We start from the raw sequence: 23,657 nt of genomic DNA on the forward strand, positions 1-23,657 counted from the left end.
CTTGATGTTTCTCTGGGCTGTGAATCCCTTTGATAAACTGTTGAAAACTAAAACCCTACGCCCACCCCTTCCAGAGGAAAGATACCTGCGACATTTGTAGAGTGATTTTCAAGGTTTTGCCAAATGCCTGGAGCCCACCCGTGAATCCCCAGCCTCCCATCCACGAAGCCAGGACTGTGGTTAAACACCCCAAGGATACTTGTTTAACCTTCACAGATGACCCTACCAGGTCAATATTATCCCTCCCTTTACAGATGGGCTCAGTGACATTGCCCCACGTCCTAGGTCACGCTGCAGAGGCAGGACACAAATCCAGGTCTGAGCAGGACCGGGGTTAAGCCTCCGGAGCACAGGGCAGAGACTGTCTACGTGCAGACTCACAACCGTGGTCCGAATTTGAGTCCAGCCTCCACTATGTAGTGATGTTGCATAAGCCATTTATGCATTTGTTCCTTGTCTTTTTTTGGCAGGGAGTGGGAGGGTGGGATTTATTGGGTGATTTTTTTCCCCCAGCTTTATTGAGATACAATTAACTCATCGGGTATGTTTCAGGTGTGCAGAGTGTTGATTTGATACATTTATATGTTGCAAAATGACACCATCCCATCACGTAGTTACCATTTCTTTCTTTTCTTTTTTTGGGGGGGAGTGAGAACGTAAAAGATCTCTCTTAGCAACGTTTAAGTATATGATACAGTGTTGTTAGCTGTAATCCCCACGCTGTAACTTAGTGTCTTCATCTAAAAAATGGGACGAATAATGGCGTCTATTTCTTAGGGCTGTTGGGAGGATTGGACAAGACTGTGCAGAGAAAGACAGGCTCTCCAAACAGACAGAAACAAACAAAACCCCCAGGGGCCCAGCTCCAGGGACTGTCGGAGAAAACGCAGACAGGGATTCGGGCAGCTCTCTGCTCTTAGCGCAGAGATCTATCAAGAACACCCACCCATCCCAAATCCAATCTGCGCTCCAGCGCCGGCCCCAGGAACCCCACAATGGGGAGGGGGGTGTAAAAACAGACACGCCTGCCATGTCTCCCACTCCCCGAACCCAAGGTATTTTTACTGGCTAATTGCTTAAGTGAAGCCGCCCGGGCCGAGAGCGCGCCGTAACCCGAGCAGGGAACCAGATCCAGCTCGGATTGTGCCCGGGCCGGCAGCGCGGGCGCGGGCGGGGGCGGGGGCGGCCGCCGACCACCCACCGCGAGGGCGGCCGCCCTGCTCTGCATTAGCGCCGGCCCGCACCTCCCTCGTCCCCGCTCCCTCGAACCCCTTCCCCGGCGACGTCCAAAGGCGACAGAAGGTAGCGCGGGCCGGGCCCCAGACCAAGGTGGGCGTTTGGCAGTAAAGGAAGCCTCTTGGCTTGCGGACGTCAGTGGGGGATTAGGGGTGGGAGGTTTGTGGTGAAAATGCGGCCCTGGGGACAGGAGACTGTGGGGAGAAGCGTCAGAGTCAGGAGGAGAGGGCACCCTCTCCCCAGTTACAGGGCGATCTGTGCACAGAGTAAGTGGGGTATTTCTCTGCAGACTCTGGAGGTGCACACGTATCGCGCGTGCCAATGTGCAGAATATTGTCCAGAGAGCAGGAACTATAGAACTAGAGAGGCACCGGGTAGTGCCCCGTAAGTGTGATCGTGTCAGGTGGGTGTACAATGTAAGGCCTGTGTGCACGGAATAGCACAAGGTGTGCAAATATAACTGTTTCCTGTGCTGAACATTATTAGGGTGTGGGTACCGCATAGTGGCTTCATGCGTAATGAATGTTTTAAGATGTGAATAATATGACACGTTGTGTGTGCAGAATATTTGAGGGCAATAAGAAGTGTCCTGTACACCAGATATTCTAAAGTGTGTGTAGTATGTAGCAGGTTACGCACGCTGGGGTGTGTACAGCATCACGTATTCTGGACAGAATACTGTAGGCTCTGCGGACCATATGATATAGAACTACGTGGACTGTTGTAAGGTGTGTGCGTGATATAATGGGTTGTATTGGACATGATATAGTGGTTTCACACGCACATCGTAAAGTACGGCGCGGTGCCTGTGCGCACCCGGGCAGCGTTTCGCAAGGAGAGGGGTCTGCGCTGTGACGCTGTGTCTGCCCGAGCGTCAGGCAGTGCGTTTGCAGTGGAGCATGGTGGCGTGAGGAGGTCTGCACGCAGCCAAGCATGCAATAATACAAGTACAGAGCTCACACATCCGACGGTCATGGAGGCCTGACCTTGTGCCCTCGCTAGGCACCTCAAGGCCACCACTCGCTCAGTAACCCCCACCATAACCCTGGGAGGCAGGTTCTGTTCTGATCTCAGGTCCCAGGGAAGTGAGTGATTCTCCTACTCTGTTTTTGTAGTGACAGAGCAACTTTCCTGCCCTGTGTCGTGCCGGGAAGGGAGGGCTGTCCTCGTCGGCATGGCATGGTGTGGGGACGTGGGGACGATTTACCTTCTGTGCGGGTCTTTGAGAGGCTGTGAGCTCAGAACCGTGTAAGCCTCTGTCTGCAGCCAGCACAGAAAAGACGCAGAGACAAGGAACGTGGGCAGAATGAGCACTAGAAGGGACCCCAAGTCCTGGGGAGCCCCAGCGCCCTCAGAAGGCCATTGGGGAGGCTCCTGCTCTGTGCTGCACACCCACACCTCGGGGTGCTGTCCCTGCTTGTGCCCGTTGCTGCCAGCCAAGCTCTAAACTAAGGCAGTCCTGTTGTCTCCTCTTGTCAATGGCAAGTCAGATTCTGGGGCCCCTTAGAGTGTTCCTGGGGCTACCCCACAGTGGGGAGGAGAGAGAGCCCTACCCTCTGGCTTCACTGGCCCGGCCACACCCTGCTCGACACAGATGCGGCTCCGAAACGGCACCTGTGGGGACCACTAGGGCCATGCTTGGGGAGCAGCTGAGGCAAGGGTTATCCCTGACCCAGGTCCTGGCGGTTCATCTACCCTGTCAGCTGTACATTAGGGAGAGGTTCATATTTTGGTCCAAAAAAAAAAAAAAAGAGCCTCGTCTTTGTGCTGCTGCAGCCCTGCGATTGCCCCTCCACTTGGCCTTTTACCCAAAAGCACGCATTTTCCATGACGTTCTTCAATGAAATATTTGACAACATTGCAGCCCAGGAATTTACAGCCCTCTTCCCCTCGAGATTTTTGGGAGTTTTCTGGCATTAGCAGTGCATACTGCTCTAAGGAACAGGGAGCGCTCCGGGGACGCTGCGTGTCCTGGGGCTCCCTCCCCGGTGCCTGGCCTGGCTGCAGCCCTCCTTCCCGCGGGGGCACGCTCCAAAGCCTCCGATGTGTCTTTATCCCCGGTGCCTGGACAGCTGCTCTCAAAAAGATGGCGAGAAGACGTTCACTCCATCATGGGGGGGTGTGAGGGAGGGAGTGGGTCCCAGATCTTGTTTCTGAGCAAAGGACCCACACGGAGGGAGAAAAAGAGGCATCTCCCAAGAGGTACGGCTGAGAGAAAGCGACTGGTCCTCAACACTTACTGGGGGGGGGGGGCGCCCCATGGAAATAACTCCTCTGGGGGCAAGGGGAGCGGATAGTGTAGAGAGAGACGATGAAAATGAGTGAGCTTCCAAAAAAAAAAACCAAAAGATATTTTCTATTTCTCAGGTTCAAGGGGGAGATAAAACAACACACACCACCTTCGGGGATCAGGGGGTTTAGAAGAGGGTGAGATGAGGAAATGAGGGCCAGGCTAAGTAGGGACGGGGCGGGAGTGTGCTCGGATTGGGTCCTTAATCAGAAGCAGCAATTTGCCCCCAGAATCCTGGCAGCGTGCGCACCCAAAATGTGCCTGTTGGTCTCCCTGATAGCTTGTGATGCTCTATGTCCACTTAGAGGGTGTGGGAAATACGAAAACAAGTGTTATCTCTAGGGAGAAAACAGAATCCGCGCAGCCCAGAGTGCCTGCGGGAAGAGGGACTTCACCTGCCTGAGCGCGGCCCAGAGCCCCGGGTTTGCTGAGGAAATGGAGGTGACGGACGTGCTCTTTCCACGCCTCCCCCGCACCCCAGGTTGGGTTTGGGCCCTTTTGTCCCAGCTGGGTCGTTTCTGGGCTGCCCCAGGGACCCCCGGGAGGATTTGCACGTGGGCTGCCGACTTGCACAGCCTCCCCGGTCTGTCTTCTGCACGATCGGAGAGCCAGCTGTGTGTGTGACACGGGGAAGGCGACACAGCTCCCGGGCAGTCAGAGCTGAGTAGAGTGCCCTGTGGACGCAGAACAGAGGCACAGGTGTCCAGGAGACACGGAGACCCTCCTCCACCCCAGAGAGACCCCAAGGTATCTGGTCACCAGAACCCAGAGATGCCTGGGTCAAACAGGCAGAGGGCGAAGCCCCAGGAGACTGACGCGGATTGTGAGAGAAGCAGGGACTCCCACAAAGCCTGGGGTGATAGAGAGAAAACCAACTCACCCAGAGGCACACAGGGAGGGATCCCCGCGGTCTGCTTGGGGAGGAGGTGGGCAGGGAGCTCCAGAGTGGAAAGCAGTGTGTGTAAGAGGGAAGGAGAGACAGAAAGAGACAGAGGTGTGTGTGTGTGTGTGTGTGTGTGTGTGTGTGTGTGTGTGTGTGTGTGTGTGTGTGTGTGTGTGTCTGAAGGCACAGCCCCAGGTGACTGGACACCTCTCTCTGGGGCTCCAGCATTGGGCGGGCAGTGGCCACTCTGACATGGAAGTTCTTCTGTGTCCAGTTTTCCGAGGAGCAGGTCCCAGACCTCAGCCCACTTAGCCCTGGGGTGGGGCTTTCCCAAGAGAGTCGGGAAGGGTCCCTGTGAGGCCCTTGTCAGTGTCCCTGGGGCCATGTGGGAGGAAAGCCAGAGGAGGCGGCCAGGCGCAGCGAGGAACCAGGAGAGCCTTTGCAAATGATTTAATCTCTGGGTGCCTTTGTTTTTCCTTATCTTAAAATGGGGAGAAAGTCAGTACCCATCCATGGAGCGGCCTGAGAGCCAGAGGAGAAAGGCAGAAGAGCTCTGAGCACGGTCCAGGAGGGGGCTAAGGCAGGGGAATATAAATGCGAACCAGGGCGAACTTCTTAAACAAATAAATAAGACTGTACTGAGACTTGGCTTCCATTGTTGTGTGACCCAGGGCTGGTGGCCTTACCTCTCTGTGCCTTGGTCTCCTCATCTGCAGAACGAGAACATTGACAGTAGCTCCTTCTGGGTAGTTAGCAAATTGTGAATAGTTCTTAGCCTGGTTGTTGTTATTGGGGGTGTTCCCTCATCCCTGGTGTTTGGGGTGCTGGGGCTGAGATCCTGTGGGGCTTAGCTTGACAGGACCAAGCTTTGGTGGAGTGAACTCAAATAGGGGAATCAGCTCACCCGAGACTTGGGGCAAGTCCCCTCCCCTGGGCACTCTGGTTTGCCCTCACCCCTAGGTGGCGTGGAAGAGAACGTAGCTCAAAATCCTGGCACCTACTTCACAGAGCAGAGCATCAGGTTGGGTTGGAGGGGAGCCTCCTCTGGCCCTCTGACAGCTCAGAGCCAACTTGCTGCCACACGGGAGGGTGGTGAAGTCTCAGGGGCGCACCCCGCCCCTCCACCCGCCAGGCGTGGTCCCGGGTCACCCTCTGCAGACAACAGAGCCCACTGAGGGCTCCCATCCCGCTTGGGGTGGCCTCTGGAGCAGGGGCCCGGCAGCCAAAGGCCTGGGTTAGAATCCCACCTTTCTGCCCCGGCTGCTGTGCGGCCTCTGCGCAGCTTAGTGACCTCTCTGAGCCCCTCTTCTCATTTGCGTGATGGTGAAAATAAAGATATCCCCGCCCTCGGGCCGCTGTGAAGACTAAATAAGAACAGCGTTACTTTAGAGAACCATTGAGCGCCTGCTGTGTACCAGCAACGGGCTAAGGAGCTGCAGTGCTGAGCCCATTTCGCAGACCCGAGAGCAAGAGGCAAACGGCGAGGGCTCCGTAAACGTGGCTTTGCTTTAAGACACTTCTCTCCTCCTTCCGAGGGCACCTGTGGGGTCCCAACTCCGGGCTGCCATTGGCAGCTCCAGGAAGGAGAGGGGAGACCGTTGGCTCCTGACCCGGAGGCTCTGCTTCACGTCCCCCTGCCCCAGCTTTCCACCCTGCGTAATAACAGAACAGTAGTCTCCAGCCTTTGGGGCCCTGCCCTGTAACCCCCGCGTGGGGCAAGGGGGCTCCGAATCACTTCCACCACACCCGCCCCAACCCGATCCCACCCGCTTCCTGGCACTGCTCCCCAGCCGCCCAGTTTCTGAGAAACGCCAGGGACGGAGAGCGGCGGGGCCTGGCCTGGACATCTGCACTCCTCCAGGGCGTCTGTTTTGCTGGGAGTGGGGGCTTATTGAGACCCTCGACTGCCCTCCCGCAGGGTGTTCAGGGTAAGTCTTCAGGGCCACTCTTTTTGTGGACTTACATTGGGGCAGGAGGACTTGGGGAAAGGCAGACATTGGAGCGCCGCGGCTGAGCTCCTTGGGGACCGTTGGGGTCCCCGTCCCTCCCCGTCCCTCCAGGAGCAGACCTCCAGTGGGATCCCTTGGCGGTGGCGGTCCTGACCAGCCCAGGCAGTAGGTCTCAACCTGGGACAACTGCAGAGCTGCCCCAGCGCCGCTCCTTGCCTTTTAAAATGTGCTGTGTCTAGGGGCTTCCCTGGTGGCGCACTGGTTGAGAGTCCGCCTGCCGATGCAGGCGACGCGGGTTCGTGCCCCGGTCTGGGAAGATCCCACATGCCGCGGAGCGGCTGGGCCCGTGAGCCATGGCCGCTGAGCCTGTGCGTCCGGAGCCTGTGCTCCGCAACGGGAGAGGCCACAACAGTGAGAGGCCCGCGTATCACAACAAAAATTAAAAAATAAATAAGTAAAATAAAATGTGCTGTGTCCCTTTAGGCTGTACTTATTTTTGCATCTCCGTCAATGCTCACCTTCCTACCGGCAGCTACCTGCCCCGTCGAATTTAAAAATCAAACAGAGGTGCAAAGATGAAGTAGTCACTCACACTTTCTGGATCTTTTATTTTGAAACATGTTTTCTCAATGCGCGAGAGACACCAAATCTGGGAACGATTTGATCACACACAGGTCCTAGCATGGGTTCGTTTTTAAAACTAATTTCCTTGGGGCACTCGGTTTGCATTTAAGCACTTCATTTCTGTACTCCAGCACCAATTAATTTTTATCCTGGGTACTTTTCTTAATAATTAGAAATCAATTACATGCAAAACGTCTCTATAGCCCTGGCATGGGAAGACCCGCTGTCTTAAAAAGTGTAAACCTCAAAATATTTTAAACATTTTGTTATATTCCCAAAGTCAAAATCGATCTTTCTATCTCCGTTCTCCTCCCACCTCCCTTTTTCCTGTCAAAGTTTGAGAATCAGTTAGGTCCACGTGGCAGCTGCAGGCAAAGCTTCCACGAGGTCATTCCCACCCCACCCCTAAATTGGGCGAAGACCTATTTAATTCGCCATGAAAACTAACTCATTAGGAGTCAGATTTGCCCTTTTTAAGAGACCGCTAATGAGTATCCTAACACCCCCTTCGCCATCGCCTCCACGTTTTCTCCGCGTTCCTTGCAAAGCAGCGTTTTCTGAAGAACGTAGCTTCAGGCCGGCTGCCTGCCCTTCACCGCCGCCTACCTGCCCTAACTTCTTTCTCTCTCTCTCCTTTTTAAGCAGCCGAGACTCACTCTGGCTTTGCGAATCTGATTCGAGCACTGTCTAGTCACCTCCCAGAAAATAACTGTGGAAGGCTGGCGTTCGGCCGAGACGGCGCTCTCACTCGCGCAGGAAGCCGAGAACGCGTTTCCCTCCGTGCGGACCCGGGCCCACGGGGCTCCGCGTCGCGCACGTCACCCCTCGGGGTCGGGGCCGCCCCGGCTGCGACGTGGCTCCGCGTCCACCGAGGCCCCGGCGGCGGCGGCGGCGGCGGCGGGAGCGTCCCAGGCAGTCCCGGCTGGTTACTGCCGCTCTCGTTCTGCGACGAAGCAATTATTTTAACCGTGGTTTGGGCTAATGATGGGTTCTGCTTGCTTGAATACGGTGTTTATTTTACCTCGACCATCCCCGGGGAGGGGGCGTGCGCCCGAGCGCGGGACGCTGGAATTGCAAATCCGAAAACTCTCGGGCTGGGGTAGGGTCTTGGGAGGTGGGGTCAGTGAGCTCCCTTTTCTCGCTCGCTTGGCCCTGCCTGGGTGGGAGCCGAGGGGGAGGATTCAGCCTTCTCCTGCGGGCGTCTAAGCGGAGAGGCCGGGGGCTGGGGCACCGGGGCGCGCCCGGGACTCGCGCTCGTGGAGAGGTGCCTTCTGGAAGCCAAGCACGCGCGCGTCTCCGGGCCCCGTCGCCTCCCTTTGACCGTGGTGGGGACTGCCCAGTTTCGGATACCGCGGGCACTGGGCGCACGAAGGGAGAGGGGCGGATGAGAAGGGTGTCCGCGCTGGACTCCGGATACTACCTAGGGTGCCGCTAGAGAGTGAGACGCCCAGGTCAGACTCTAAGGCTCATGAAACTGGGGTACCTCGAAGTGTTTTTTTTTTCTTTTCCTTTTTTTCCTGCAAAACCGGGAAATGCACTTAAAGTGCATAATTGCTTGGGACGTGTCTATAGTGTATAGTTGCTTGGGACGTGTCTATACGGGTCATGGGAAATAGCGGAGACCAAAAATTGTGTAGTAACGTTAGGTAACAGGAAAAAAACATCAAAGGTCTACTCCTTGGACAATTCCAACTACGTTGTTTGGGGCCTGAATTATACGGGGAACTGGCTCTGTTCTTGACCTGCCTGTGCCCGCAGAGACGGAGACTGGAGCCGGGGCCTGGACCAGTCGGGGAGATTTCCCCTTGCCGTCTCCAAGACCCTGTCGAATTTTAATTCGTGCGGGTGCGGGGCCCGAAATGGGCGTACAGAGCGGGGTGGAAGAGAGCGAAGCTCAGACCCACGACTCCGGGCTGATTCTCGGTGAGCTCTGATTTGGGGCGGGGCGCGCGGGAGGAGACCCCGCTGGCGCAAGGACAGCTTGCACACGCGGACGTGGGGAGCGGAGGGGCCAGGACTGCGTGGACGCGGACGCGGGAGGCCAGAGCACCAGGAGAGCCGCCAGATGGTCACCGCGCCCGTTTACGCTGACGGCAGAGACTACCCCATGTTATTGCTCTTCCTGCACCAGGAGCCCACCCCAGGCCAGAAGTCCCAGGCGGTAGGCCCACCTCCACCCCCGCCCCCGGCTCCTTCGTCCACCCCTCCAGGCGTCCAGCTGAATGGAGGCCGTGCGGGTTCCAATTCAATTAGCTCGCTGCGAGGCCGCCGCCGGCGACCACCTCCTCCTGAAATTAGGGCCTTGCGGGCGAGGGCGAGGGCGGGGGCTGGGCAGGTAAAGAGCAACCAATTTGCCCCGAGGCTTTATCAACAAGTGGCTTAACTAGGAATTTACATTGACAACTCAGCACCTCCGTCGGGACTCTGGTGGCGGCCAGCCGGGATGACAGGCTGAACTGTGGGGGGCCGGCCCGAGATCCGGGAGGCCCCAAGCTTCAAAGCCACCCAAAGGCGGCCTCCGCCTGGGCCCCGCGCGCCGCGTGGATGGCGCGGACCCGGGCGCCCCCGGCGCGCCGCGAGGGCAGGGGTCCCGGTCGGCGGGCGAGCGCGGGCCGGTGGGCGCTGGGCCGTCTTTCCCGGCAAAGTAGGTGGCCGTGTATATTTTTGTTCAAGTGGTGTTTATGTTAATGAAAAAAGGGATGGAATTACAAACAGCCCGCCGATGGAGCTTCAGCCGCCGGGGCCTCGCGGTGCTCGCATCCCAGGTCCAATCAAAGGGCGTGCGCCCTGGGCCGCTCGGACTCTTAGCAGGACCCCGTCCTCTTTCTTCTAACTGGATGAAATTGTCATGTCTCCTCCCCCCACGGTGCAAAATCGGGACTCTCTTTGTTATCATCCCCCCCCCCGCCCCCGCTGTCCGCAGTAGCACAATTAGGTTTCTGGGTAAGAAAAACCCTAATTTAAGTTCTTCGACGCCCGTTTCTAAGAGCACCCAGACAGTTCCTCTGCGACAGTCAGGGGGTAAACGCAGCCTCCAGCCTCCCTCTGCCACCAGCCTTTCCCTTGTCTCTTTTCTTTTCAAATAATATAATTACCCCAGGCTTTGACGTTTGTTTCCTGGCCGGGATTTTTTTTTTTTTTTTTCTGGGGAGAAGCAGTTGGCTTTCCAAAGGCCACCCCAGTTCCCCCATCCCAAGAGAGTTTTTCTCCTCTCTTTTTCAACACCCACTGCCCACTTTTCTTCCGTTGCCTCAGAGGACGGCATGTGCTGGCTTTCGCCTCCTTTTCTTTAGCTGAATGAAAACTGGAGTAGGAAAAGCAGGACCCCGCTGGAGAGATCCCCCGACCCGCAGCCATCAGGAGGGATTCCACTGCTCGGGGGGCAGCGGGCAGCGGCGGCCATGGCCGAGGCCAGGTGCGGTGGACCAGGGCAGCGGGACTGATGTGGGCTCTGCACCCCTTGGGGATCACAGCCGCGCGCGTCCTCTTGGAAACACCCCCAGCCCCTCTCCAAACACCGTGCATCGGGAGACTGGCAACTGTGTAACCAAATGGAGAACTCAGGGCCTTGTCTAATCTCCTAGAGGACATTGGGCTGGGAGAGTCTAGTTTCCCAGTAGATCCCCGCAGCTCTCCACCACGCTCTGCTTGTGGAGATGCTGTGCTCCTACCTTTGGGGACCAGTTCAGCCCACTCCCAGTCCTGTGTGCAGGGTGCTGGGCCGCTGCAGATGCCAGGCAGTGGCCTAGAGAACACCACGCCTGGGCTTCCAGCCTGGTAGGCGGGAGCTCCCAGCAGCATCCAGGAGCCACTTTCCCTGGTTCTGAACCTCTGCTTCCCGGGTGCTACAAAGTCCACAGACAACACTCAGATAGGCTCTGGAGGCCAGGCTCACCCCGACCCAGCAATCCGCCTGGCACCCTAGCAGTAAAGAAGTCGTGGGAGCCGAAGAAACAAAACTCTTTCAGGAAGAGAAAAATAGGGAGATGATTACTTGGCCCTTAGAGATGTGCAGATAGAGGCTTCCTCAAGGGAAGGGGCAGACCCTGGTGTACTTCCCGGGTCTTACGTCGAGCTGGTGGGGGGTGCGGATCTTAACTCAAGACCAAAGGATCTTGGGGTGGGAGGTGCAAAACTAGGTGTGTGGAAAAGCAGCCCATAGCTTTCAGTGCTGTGCAGAGTCCCTTACACACTCCCTCTCAAATAAGAACCACCAAGATCGAATAAATTGGGCGCAAGTCACAGTTATCGACACTCCCTTCTTTCAAGCAGTTGTCATTTGTCAGAGCCCTCCGTTCAGCTGACACTCCCTTGATGGCTTTTGTAGCCTTGACATTGAGCAGCGGAGAGAAAAATCCAAGAGGCACGACTGGGTGCACCCTGCACTACCACAGGCCGGAATCTGCCCCCGCTCCTCCCTCCGGGGCGTGGAGGTCACAAGCCACGTTTTTTCATGCAGAAGCACCGGCCCATCGCCCACAGGCAGGTTGCTTCGCGGAGCCCCTCCTGACTTGCAGCCCAGCTCCGGGTCGCATCACCAAGTCGTCTGCCTGCTCGAGTTTCTTTCTTTCGATAGCCTTCAGCAGGTGCCAGGGCGCCCTCGTTCCCGGGTCCCGTCTCTCCCCTCGCCCTCACCAGCCAGGACAGATACAGAGGCATGTGCCGGGGACACTTGAAACCGGTGTCTAGTCTGTGGCGATCGGTGGTGACTCTTGTCCCAAGCCTAACGCCCAGCAAACCGGCCTTGCATTCTGCCAAGGGGGAGGGGGGCGGTGGTGGGAGGGTAGGAGTGGCTTTTTTCTAGGCGACTTTGGAAAGCAGGGTGCAGGCGGAAAGAGGGAGTTAGTGGCAAGAGGGCCGCTCTCCAGGGTCAGCAGCCGCCGGAATCCACCCACACCCAAGGGTTCCAGGGCGGCCCTGGCCAGGGACCGCATGGCCGCACTGGGCTCCGGAGCCTTCACCCTCCTTTGCGTCTCAGGCGCCGGGGGAGCCCCTTTCTCCGACGCACCACTTTCTCCGGGACTGGCGGATGCCAGATGCAGAGCCCTGAACTTGCCTGCGAGCTGGCGGGGGCCCCTTCTGCACGTCCCAGCCATTTATTCCATCCTGCAATTAAACCCGAGGTCAAATGTCTCCTTAACGACGCTATCAGGCCAGGGGCTCATTACGGCGTATATTTAGGCGTAAACTACGGGTTAGCGAGGGGGAGATGAACATTATTGTGTTCTGGGAATGAATCCTTTGAGCAGAAACCGGAGCTGTTATTTACCAGAGAGAACTAAGTACAGGCTCCGGCTTCTAGGCGACCCCAGGCGGGACAAGCTGTGCTCGCAGGCCCTCCCCGCCTTCACCTGCGCGCCCCTGCCGCAGGCCTGCCACTGGCTCCCTGGGGCCAGAAAGGCACGGCCTCAGGGTGCCCCGAGCCGCCGCACAGCAACATCGAAGGTGCCCATGGAATGGTCTGGAGCTTGGTGGGGTCGGAACATGTGGCTTCTAGAGTGATTCTCTTTCTCCTGTGCAGCCTTAGGTGGCTTACCTGACTTCTCTGCGCCTCAGTAGCCTCATCTGTAAAATGGGGGAGAAGTCATGCCTTCTCTCTAGCGGCTCAGGAGAATTAAATCTGACCCAGGGGGCAGTTTAGCAAGTGATGGCCGAGAGAAAAATCATGAGGATGCTGATAAAAAGCAACTTTATAGGCTGCTGGGATGCATCATGAATGAAAGCACTTATGTAAGGCTGGGGGAGACTTGGAGTCCAGGGTTGGACGGAACCCAGTTTGAATGAAGCCCAGACCATCGCCAGCTGTGCCCACTGGCTTGAGTAGCTTATTTTCTATGTCCAGGCCCTGGGGTCCTCATCTTTGAATGCTGCCTGACCAGAGTTGCCAACAGTAGCTGAGATGCTGCTGTATCCAGTGCAGAGCTTTACAGGAGGGAAGATGCTCAAACATTATCTCACTTCCTGCCCCCCCCCACCCCCCAATCCGGGATGTCAGGGTGGCCCTGGTTGGAACCAGAAGCTTCTGTATATGCTGGAGATGCTCAAGTTGGCCCCTGCAGTGCACGGGAGACGGAGATTGTGTGGGTCAAAACCACCCCACATTTAGCCTCACAGGAAATGACCAAGTGACCCACGGGCTACAAATATTTGGACAGATGAGACAAGGGAGTCCCCAGTCTAAATGTTTGCCCGAGGCTTCCGAGGAGGCAGATTAATTGTGAGGCTGCTGGGCCCCCTTCCCAGGCCGGGCAGGTGTGGCCGAGAGGAAAGTGGCCGTGGCCCCTCTCCCCTGCTGGCCAAGGCCCAACTTCCCCGGCCTCCAGGCTGGGCAGCACACCAAACTCCCCATCCCTCCCCATGGACGTCCTGCCCAGAGATTCTGAGAGTGCCTGCCAGATATTAGATGTGGGTTGTGTTGGGGCAAGAGCAGGTCCCCCAGACCTTCCTGATGAGCACACACACGTGCAACAAACAGATCCCCTACTCTGCCTCCTTAGGGCAGACCCTCACCGTCCTGGTGCTGTCCTGTCAGCTCAGCCAGCCCCCTTCTCCCAGGCGGCCTGTCTGACATGAGATTGCAGGGAGTCCTGGGGGTCCTCCTGGACTTCCGTCCTGGAAAGGGGAGGGCACCAACGCTCTCCACCTTTACGAATCATGGCCGATTCCAGAGGTGTTTGCAGTTCCGAGAGGGAAGTGCTGGATGGCAGTGCTGGTGCCGTGCTGTCCCTCACAGCTCTGCGATCGTGGCCAGGTCCCGCCTGTCTCTGAGCCTCTGTTTCTTCTTCTGGGCAATGAGGATCCTCAAGAGGCCAGGCCTTCCACTTGTGACATTCGATGTCAGACCCTCCTTCTCAGTTGGAGCAGCTCTCTCTCTCTAAGGCATCACCCCATCACTTTCAGGAAGCACACACCAGGTACTTCATGGGCATTTAATCCCGAGGTGACGGGGATCCAGGCTTTTCGGATGGCCCGGGGGCTGGGAAGGGGCACAGGGAGCAATTCAGTACTTAATCACACGGAGTCCTGATTAAATGACGTCACAAGGTGTAACTTTTGTTGGTCAATTAATATAAATATATATGCGCTTTATTGCTAAGGGGAAATGTGCGCTGAAATCCTGAGTGTCTTCGGGCTGCTCACTGTATTACCCAGGAACTCCACAGGGCAGAGACGGCAAAGAATGACGCGGGTGGTAAAGGCATAAATGCACCCGCGGATGTGTCCACACATAGTCATTGGCCTCAGGTGGGTCCTGAGTCAGTGCCGTAGACAGGCTGCGGTTGCCTTGGAGACAGGCTCAGCGCACAGGGCTGGGCTCCGCGCTGCCGTTCAGGTCGTGTCGCTGGGAGGGTCTCCCTCCGAGACGACGAATGCCCTCAGCCTGACACGCTCTTGGAAGCACAGCGCCCGCCTGCCACTCACAGCGGAGACTCTGCTGCCCAACAGCGTTTATTTCATTAGAAGCGTGTTTACTGTCCGGCGAGCCGGCTGCTCCGGTGGAGAGCCCGACCTACAACATCCAGTCCTCCAGTTGTGCTCTCCAGGCCTTTGAAACGGCAGTTCCTGCACAAACTAAGTTCTTTCTGTTCAAAAAGGGTGTTTCTATGCTTTCTTTCCCTGTGAGAGTGAGATTGAATGCCTGCCTGTGTCAGGCTCGCTCAAGCGGCGGAGGAGATAGCAGAAGATCCGGAAGGATTAGGCTAAGCAGACAACGTTCTCCCGTCGGGATCATGTTTTGGTGTGCTCTCTCGGGTTAGCACTGGTTTCAGCAGCTGACGTGTAGGGAGACCGACACCGGCCAGGGGAGCCTTCATCTCAGGAAACCAGGACCATGGTCCCAGGACACTTCCTGTGCATCAGGCACCATGCAGGCACCGTGTTCTGTGATCTCATTTAGTCCCCAAACAGCCTTGTGAGAGAGACTTGGAGATCACTGTTCCCATCCTGCAGATGGGGTCATGGAGGGCCAGAGAAGGCCTGGCTTGTCCACCCACAGAGTTCTGAGCAGTAGAGCCAGGGGCCAGCACAGCATCCTGCACCAGAGCCTCATTCCCAGGGGTCCTGGCTGTCCACTCATCACCACCGACACTGACCCCAAGATGCAGGGTTAGGAGCTGTAGGCGGTGGTGCAGGAGTTTGGGGCCTGGTGTGGGTAGGTATTAAAATAAATGGCCAGAAAATAAATAGTATTCTGAACATGTTTGAATTCGGACCACCCTAGAATCGCTCCTGAAGTTCTAAAAATTGCTGAGTGCGTCCGCGGATGTTCTTATTTGCGTCTTAGTGTCTGTGAGGCATCTGGAGCATGGTTTTTTTTTTTTTTTTTTTTGCGGTACGCGGGCCTCTCACTGCTGCGGCCCCTCCGGTTGCGGAGCACAGGCTCCGGACGCACAGGCTCAGCGGCCATGGCTCACGGGCCCAGCCGCTCCGCAGCATGTGGGATCTTCCCGGACTGGGGCACGAACCCGTGTCCCCTGCATCGGCAGGCGGACTCTCAACCGCTGCGCCACCAGGGAAGCCCCCTGACCTTCTTCTTTTAAACCATGTCATGTAGCAGAACTAAAGAGTTTCATAGTTGCTGTTGTACATAATCATCGGAGCAGCCGGTCAACCAGGTCTTGTAGTAAACACATGGGTAGGAAGGTGAACAGTCCGGGGAGCCACCTGGACATTCCAAATATCTGGGTGCTTCTCAGCCTTGTGGCGGAGTTTCTAGGTGGTGGGCTGCAGTCTCCTGTTTTTCTCAGGTCGTCCTGGGATCTGCTGAGCTGTCTGTAATGCGGTGACTGGCTATTGCATCGTCACGCCCTCTCCATGTGTTCAGACATCCCAGCCACGGCAGGTGATAAAATGATACCCTCCAAGTGTTTTATACAGACTGGGACTTAACACAGGGGCTTCGGGGCTTCCAAAATGATCAGGTGGCCTGTAACTCCTACAGGCCATAGGTTTTAGTGGGCCCTCCAGAGCTGACCTGCCAAGAGAGCTACCTGGCAGGAGGTTGCCACTGGTTCTGCCGAATTCAAGAACAGCTATGCCTGCCATCCAGGATGAGGAAGTCACCGCCCATTGCCTCCTGCCCCCTCAGGGTGGGTGACTGGAGGCTGGGACACTGCCACACCTGCAGAGCCCAGCAGGAGCCGGATCTGCTCCAGGCTGCCTTCCTTCTGCCTCTGGCTGCATCTCATTGGCTGTATCTCATTCCCAGCCAGCCCTTGGGCTACAAGGGAGTATGGGAAATGTAGTTCTTTATTTTCTGGACCAGGAAGATACGTGTGAAAAGGGGAGTGGATGCTGGGAGCCAGCCAATCACCTGCAGCAACACAAGTCCCTCCCTCCCTCTGGGTCCAGAGAGGGCTCTGTTCGTAGCACTGGCCGAGCACTAGTCCAGCTGCCTGTGATCCGCTGGAGGTGTTGGCGTCTGTCTCCCTGTCCATCATCAAAGCCCACGCTAGTTCTGTATCATCACTCCGTCCACTATCCACCCACGTATTCATTCAGGGGATATTTACCAGGCACCAGGCATTGCCGTGGTGGTGAACAAGGAGCTTCCATTCTGCTTGGCAGGCCGTTAGCAACAAGAAATGACACATCAGCAGAAAAGCTAATTTCAGATGGAGCGAAGTGCAGTGAAGGAGTAAAACCAGGAGTGCGGTGGAGTGATGGGAAAGGAGGGCTCAGCTGAAGTGAGCCGAGGCCTGATGACAGGGAGTGGGACAGACAGTAGTCAGCGTGTGCAAAGGCCCTGAGGTGGCGGCAGTGGGCGGACTTCTGGGATCCACCAGGAGGCCAGGGTGCCTGGGGGTGGGGGGAGTAGAAAGCAGAGAAGGCTGAGAAAGTAGAAAAAGAGTGGGGAAAGGTGGGCAGCGGCCAGGTGATCCTGCCCGTCTGGTGGGACACAGAAAGTAGATTTTATCCTAAATGTGATGGTCGACTGTTGAAGGTTTTTGGCAAAGAAAATGGCTTGATCTGTGGGTGGTTTTAAAACACATCTGCAAATTCTTCGACGCCTCTTCTCCCAGAAGGGATGGAAGGTCTGTATGCCCCTCTCTGGAACCTGGGTGGGACTTTGAGGCTGCGTGAACAATAGGATGTGGTGGAAGTGAGGTGTGTGATGTCCAGGGCCAGGGGAGCAAGGGGGCAACTTTTGTCTGCCTCTCTCGGGACACACGCCTTGAACCTGGAATGGCCTTGAAGGGGGTCGGCTCCTCAGAAGCCCCGCGCTGGAGAGGCCACGTGAAGAGGCCACATGAAGATCAGAGGGCCCGGAGCCCCCTCGACTCCAGCCCCCACTGTTCCAGGCTCCCAGCCCAGGGGCCAGACATGTGAATGAGGAGCCTGCAGACGACCCCGCCCGGCCCCCACGGCACCTCGACCACATGAGAGAGCCTAGCTAGAGCCATTCCAGCCCAGCCCCGCTCGGGTTCCCCACCCACAGACACTGGGAAAAATAATAAAGCCACTGCGTTTTGGCATAATTTGCTGTGCAGCAGATTACCCGAGAAAAGTCTGATTTACATTTTTCAAGTAAACTTTGTATTGAAATATAACCTCTGTACAGAGAAGTCCACAGATCGGCCCGATGAGTTTTCTCAAAGGCAACGCACCCTGCAAGCAGCGTGCAGATCAAGACCCAGCAGCCCATCCCCCAGGAGTCCCTTGTGCCCCCTGCCGGTCACTGCCACCCTGCAATGCACTGAAAGTCCCTGTCCCCCAGATTCCTGTGTTGAAATCCTTACCCCAGCGTCATGGAGTCGGGAGGCGGGGCCTGTGGGAGGTGACCAGGCTGCTCTCCTCCCTCGGGGGTGCCTGGGACACCGCGGTGTATGCGCTCCGTGGAACAGAGCAGCAGAGAGAGTCCTGCCTTGCGCGAACCCTGTACAAATGGATCATAGGGGCCGTGCTCCTTCGACCCGGTGTCTTCACTCCGCGTCGTGTGTCTGCACTCACCCAGGTTGTTGCAGGGAGCCGTGCACAGCTCCTTCACCTCCATTGCTACGCGGCAACCCATCGTGTGGTCGGACCCAGGCTGTGTATTCCTGCTGCTGTTGAGGGACGTCACGGACTTGGTTCCAGTTTGCGTCCATCACCCATAGGGCCGTTGTGAATGTCTGGGATGTGCCTTTTGGTGGATGTATGTGTGCATTTCTAGTGGACATTGTTTCCACGTCTCTTAACGCGTAAGAGACCATCCTGAATGTAGTGGCTTAAAACAATAACCGTTTTCTTCTTTCTCAGGATTCTGTGGATGGACTGGGCTCAGCCGGGCAGTTCTTCCGCCCTGTGATGCTCCAGGGCATCACCTGGGCTGCACGACCGAGCTGGCCTCTCTCCCAGCCGGTGCTGGGAGCCCAGCTGAAACTTTGGGTCAGAGTACCTCAGTTCTCCTCCCTGTGGCCTCACCATGTGGTCCAGCTTCTAATGATAGGTGCCTGGATTCCAAGAGGAGGGAAGGAGAGGCTTCCAGCCTTTTTAGGACCTGGGCTCAGATGTCCCAGACCATCATCCTATCGGCCAGAGCAGTGAGAGGCCCAGCCAGGCTCCAGAGAGGGAAATAAGGTCCATTTCTGGACGGAGGACTGTCCCGCACCTCCAGGCTGGTGACGTTGTTGGGGACCACCTTTGGAGCCCATGAGTGAATGGCGGGTTGATCGGCACTCGAGCAGGACCGCTCCGGTCGCTGTGGGGAGTGGCTCGTGTGCTCAGAGTGCCCCAGGACTTAAGGATCCCCTCAGGGCCCTTCTCGCCTTGACCTCAGCCTCCACATTAAAGGTCGGCCGTCTCGGGGCCCCTGGATGTGAGCGGAGAGCGAGTGAGAGTCCAGACCCCTGTGGCCTGCGTCCTGACCGGCGGCTGGGGAGCTGTGCTGAATTTGGTCCCCGGCTCCTGCCTCTGGCTTGGGCTCCCAAGGGCACGCCCTCCTCTGTAAATCAGACTCCTCCGTAGAAACGGCCCACACTTTACCCCCAACCCAGATCCCGCAGTTCAGCACCAGCGTGGGCATAAACTAACTCTGACGTTTGTCCAGCGTGGAGCACTTAGGCTGTTCGTCAGCGTGGGGCTTGGGGAACCTGGAACTGGGGGTGACCTAGGTGTCCCTCTCTAGGGGAACAGACTGGACCACAGCGGTATGTGCGTGTGGTAGGCCGCCGTGCAGCACTGAAACCGTGCAATGAAGCTGCTCACGGCAGCATGAACAGATTTGAAGCAAATGACCCTTAGGGCCAGGGCGGAGACAGTGTAGTGCCGTGAGCGTGAGCTCCGCCTCTGGAGCTATAATACGAGGGTTCAAAGCCCCGCTCCCCCACTGACCGTGACCTTGGGCAAGTTACTTACCTCCCTGGGTGTTTACATCCTCAAAAATATGCAGGAAGGTGGACTCACTGCACGGATGGCTGCCACTCGCCTTCCCCAAGGGCAGCCCCCAAAAACAGGACAGGGAGAGAGGGGCGCAGTTAGGATGCTGAGTGCTCGCCGGAAGTACGGAGAACCACTGCTTAGTGATGGTAGCTCAGACCTGCTGGAGACGGCACAGCGGAGCAGATTCACGCCTGTTGTCTTGGTCGTTTATCCAGCTTAGACAGAGATGGGCAAAGACGGTTTTGTTTTAAAAAAGATAGAGAAAGACACACAGACCGGAGAACACCACGCAGAGCAGGACACAGAGAGACACAGGGAGAGGCCACGTGACGACGACAGAGGCAGAGACTGGAGTGAGGCGTCTATATGCCAAGGATCACTGGTAACACCGCGGCTGGGGGGAGAGGCCTGGGATGCTTCCTCCCAAGCAGACCGACCCTATGCACACCTGGACTCCTGCCTCTGGAACTGTGAGGGAATCCATTTCTGTTGTTTTAAGACCCCCAGTTAGTGGTACTTTGTTATGGCAGTCCCAGGAAACTCATACAGATTTAAGTATCTAATTGTTTGTATATATGTGTACTTGTTAAATAAAAGATATTTATAAATCATTGAGCAGTGAATTAAATTCATTACATTGTATTGTTAAAAAAAATGATGTTATCTATACATTTTCTATGCTTGTAAAGAAAAAATCCAAGCCTACAGAGGGTTCCTCTTGTTTTAATTATTTCATTCCTTTAAACAACAAACAATGTGGCTAGAGTAAACAGAAATTTTCTTTGTGTGTGAAACAGAAAGGGTAAACCGTCCCTCCAGCATGCAGACAGGGCTCAGCCTCTAGACAGAGTCATGGGTGTGGCAACGCCTGTGGAGTTTGGGGGTCTGCCCGTTTCGTGGGAAGGGAGTGGGGCCTTTTCCGAGAAACTCTCCCGGCTCACTCGGTCCCCAGGCAGCCACGCCAGCCGCTCCCCAACTGGCTCAGGGTGCAAGCCGGGTTCGAGGGCTGCGCTGTCTCCCCGCAACCAGGAGCTCCCACCCTCCAGGCAGGACTCTACTGCTTGTGAGCCCATCTGTCCCTGAGTCTCGGGGCACGCCAGTCGGAACCTCCAGCGGTTGGCCCTTCTGTGTGGAGCAAACAGCATCTGTGCCTTTGAAAACTCACCAGCGCTCCTGGAATTCCCCCACAGGCCTCTTGTCTGCAGTCTGGCCTGAAGGTGGGAAGGTTTCAGAAAATTCCAAGGAAATGACTGTTACTGTTAAGAGTCAGAAGTGGTGCTAACAGGATGCTGAGGGCCTGTCTTCTTGCCTTGAAGACCAGGCCAGGCCACCCAAGCAGGATACCCCAGGAGCATGGCTTGATGGAGCAAGACACAGGAACTCTTTGTATTGGGTCAGAATGACGGGGACTCGTCAGAGACCCCTGACGATTCTTTCCTGCTTGCTCTCTACTGGGTCCTGTTAGGTTCCTGAAATGGACTTGCAGTAAAACTAATGATTACATAGCTGTTCACCAGTTTCTAAAGCTGTTTCTGGGTATAATTATGAACATCACCAATAGGGAGCCAGAAAAGGGCGCCAACATATTCTAAGTCCATAGCGCACCAGGCTCTTCTTTTAATTTTCCCAACTTGAGTCAGAATGACCCCATTTTACATTTGGGGAAACTGAAGCTCAGAGAAGTTAAGGAGCTTGCCCAAGGCCACACAGTGAAGACAGGACTTGTCTGGGCTTTGAACCCAGGTCTCTTTGATTCATGGGCAGATTGCAGGTCCCAGAGACACGCGTCACAATCTCTCGCATTCCACACGCTCCTCTAGACCTTGCCGCCCTCCTCCCATCAAGGGTAGAGTTGGAGCGTGTCCCTTTGATTCTGGGCAGGCTCTGTGACCACCCCGACCAGAAGGGGACAGCAGAAGGGAGGGGATGTGATTTCCAAGGCTTTGGGACACTCGTTCCTGGAACTCAACCACCGTGCTCTGAGGAAGCGCAGGCAGCCTGTGAGAGCCCCACATGGAGAGGACCCAAGGTCCCCCGGCCCATAGCCCTGGCCGCGCTCTCCGCCACGTGGGGGGCTGCGCCATCTTGGAAGTGGGTCCTGCAGCCCAGTAACCGTCCCTGCTGAGCCCTTAGCCCAGGTCGCCTACTGAATAAATGACTGTTGTCTTAGGCCGCTGCCTTTCAGGATGGTCTGTTACACTGGAAAAAAAGACTAAAGATGCGGAAGCCCACTCCACCCCAGTGCCCTCCACGGCCCCCGGTTGACCCTGTGGCCCTCTGCTCTGCATTGCGTTCTCACAGGCAGAAGCAGGAGAAGCAGAAACCAAGGACAGAGGTCCCAGAAGGTTCATGTCTGGAAGGTCGAGACCCACAAAAGTATCTTAACGTCAAAAGGAAAAGCACATTTAACTTCTGTTCTCAGCGAAAGCTGGATGAAGGAGAGAAAGGCTGGACGCTTGGGGCAGAGGGTTCTCCACCTGGAAACACGTTTTCTCCCTCTCTCTGAATCTGATGACCCTGCATAAAGACACATGTTGTAAAAATGAGCTCCGTATCATGGTGCATTTGATTTGCGATCATTCCGTCTAGGTTAAGGTATCAGATTTATTTTTATGTTAGGGCATCAGCTTCTAAAATGAATTTATGTATATAAAACGTAAGGGTTAGGTGTATTTTCCATCAGAGCCGTAGTTTGGGTGGGCAAATATTTTTTTTAAAAATCAGGTGTTGGAATCAGGTAGCTATGAAAACAAGTGCCGTCTTTGCCCACAGGCAACACGGGCGGTCCCAGGGCAGAGGTCCCTGGAAGGGCACACGTGGCGGTGGAGTGGAGTTCTCATAATCCTTTGATGGCAGCAGACTGCCCGTCTTGGGACTGCACCTCATTCCTGTGACACTAAGTCTTTATCCTCACAGGGCCCCTAATGGCCAGTCTGGACAACCTAGTGCTGGACAGCTGGGTCTGTTAGGCCGCAAACAAACCCTCAGAAATAGCCACCCAGTTTTACTGGGCTGTCACCGTGTAGCACTGTGGCACTGCGCTAAGAGCCTTGTGTTTCATTCATCCTCATTTTTGTCGAGAGGAAACAGGCTCAGAGAGTCACACAGCTCGGAAACAGCAAGCCACGCCCAGAGCCCAACCGACTGAATCTGCAGCTCTGTATCATAACAGGCCCTCCAGGCGACTCTGCTGCACTCAAGGTTAGAACACGGGTTTCGGGAGTTGAGTCTTCACTGGAGGAAGCATCTTGATTGTCCCCAGTACGGCCCTAGGTTGTCCCTTCCCAAGGCCTGTTGTTTGCTATTCCTTAAATTCCTGACATGCCCTTCCATTAGCTAACCCCCTTCTTCCCCACAGCCCACACACACTGTCACTCCATTTAGGATGCACTTGGCTGTACGTCACAGAAAAACTGGCTTCAGCAATGAGGACATGTACGTTTCTCACATGAAGCATCTGCTGGTGGGTGGGCCAGGTCAGATGTGGTGTCTCAGTGCTGTCCTCTGTCACTGAGGACCCAGATTTCTCCATCCTTGTGCTCTGCCGTCTTCTGCACGTTGGTGCTTGCCTTCTCACCTCATGGTTATAAGATGGCTGCCATAGCTCAAACATCACATCCTTCCTCCCACATCCCAAAGAAGAAAGAAGGGGGCAAGTGGAAAAGACACTTTGCTTTTGTAAGGGAAGGGAAGCTTTCTAAGGAGCCCAGCCAAGATATACAGCGGGGTGATTCATTTGGTTCACATCGTAGTCAAGAGCTCAGATGCTGGAGACAGACTGGGTGCAAACCCCTGCTTCACCACTTACTAGTTGTGTGACTGTGGGCAAGTTATGCCACCCCCACCCTGTGCCTGTTTTCCCCTTTATAAAACGGGGCCAACTCGGGGGGGGGTTATGAGGATTAAAGGAGCAGGATATGTGAAATGCAGGCGCAGGGTAAGCTGTCACTGCGTCCTCAGCTTCATCGGCCTTCTTGCGACACAGAGATTGGTGTGCAAAGGGGCGCAGAGCAGAGGCGTAAGGGGCCTGGTCCGAGAGCCCTGCGAGTTCCACACCACCTGCCGCCCTGAGCTGTCTCGCATGGACTTCTATTTCAAGCGTGTGAGCATGGGGCAGGAAAGCTCTGCTTGTTGCAGCCACTGTGCTGGGGTCTCTCGTAGCAGCTTTATGTGACTTGGAACTGAATGTGTGTTAAATCTGACCCCTTGTGCCCTTCCGCGAGAGGCAGCAGTTCACCCCAGGAAGGATTAGCATGTCACGGTAGGAGTGCAAAGAGAAAGGCTTCCACTTCCAAAACAGGCCCTTGGGGTCTGC

The 23,657-nt window shown here is 56.0% G+C and overlaps 1 protein-coding gene across 1 annotated transcript in view; it reads left to right on the forward strand.

Moving 5' to 3' along the window:
- MTHFSD (methenyltetrahydrofolate synthetase domain containing) overlaps window positions 1-19,953 on the forward strand; it is a 58,801-nt gene extending 38,848 nt beyond the window's left edge. Inside the window, exon 8 of the mRNA XM_073796384.1 lies at window positions 18,221-19,953. Within this exon, the coding sequence (XP_073652485.1) occupies window positions 18,221-18,508 (288 nt within the window). The 3' untranslated portion in view covers window positions 18,509-19,953. The remainder of the gene's footprint in view (window positions 1-18,220) is intronic.
- The last annotated feature ends 3,704 nt before the right edge of the window (window positions 19,954-23,657 follow it).

This window comes from Tursiops truncatus, chromosome 19 (genome assembly GCF_011762595.2).
Source record: "Tursiops truncatus isolate mTurTru1 chromosome 19, mTurTru1.mat.Y, whole genome shotgun sequence".
Lineage (NCBI taxonomy): Eukaryota > Metazoa > Chordata > Mammalia > Artiodactyla > Delphinidae > Tursiops > Tursiops truncatus.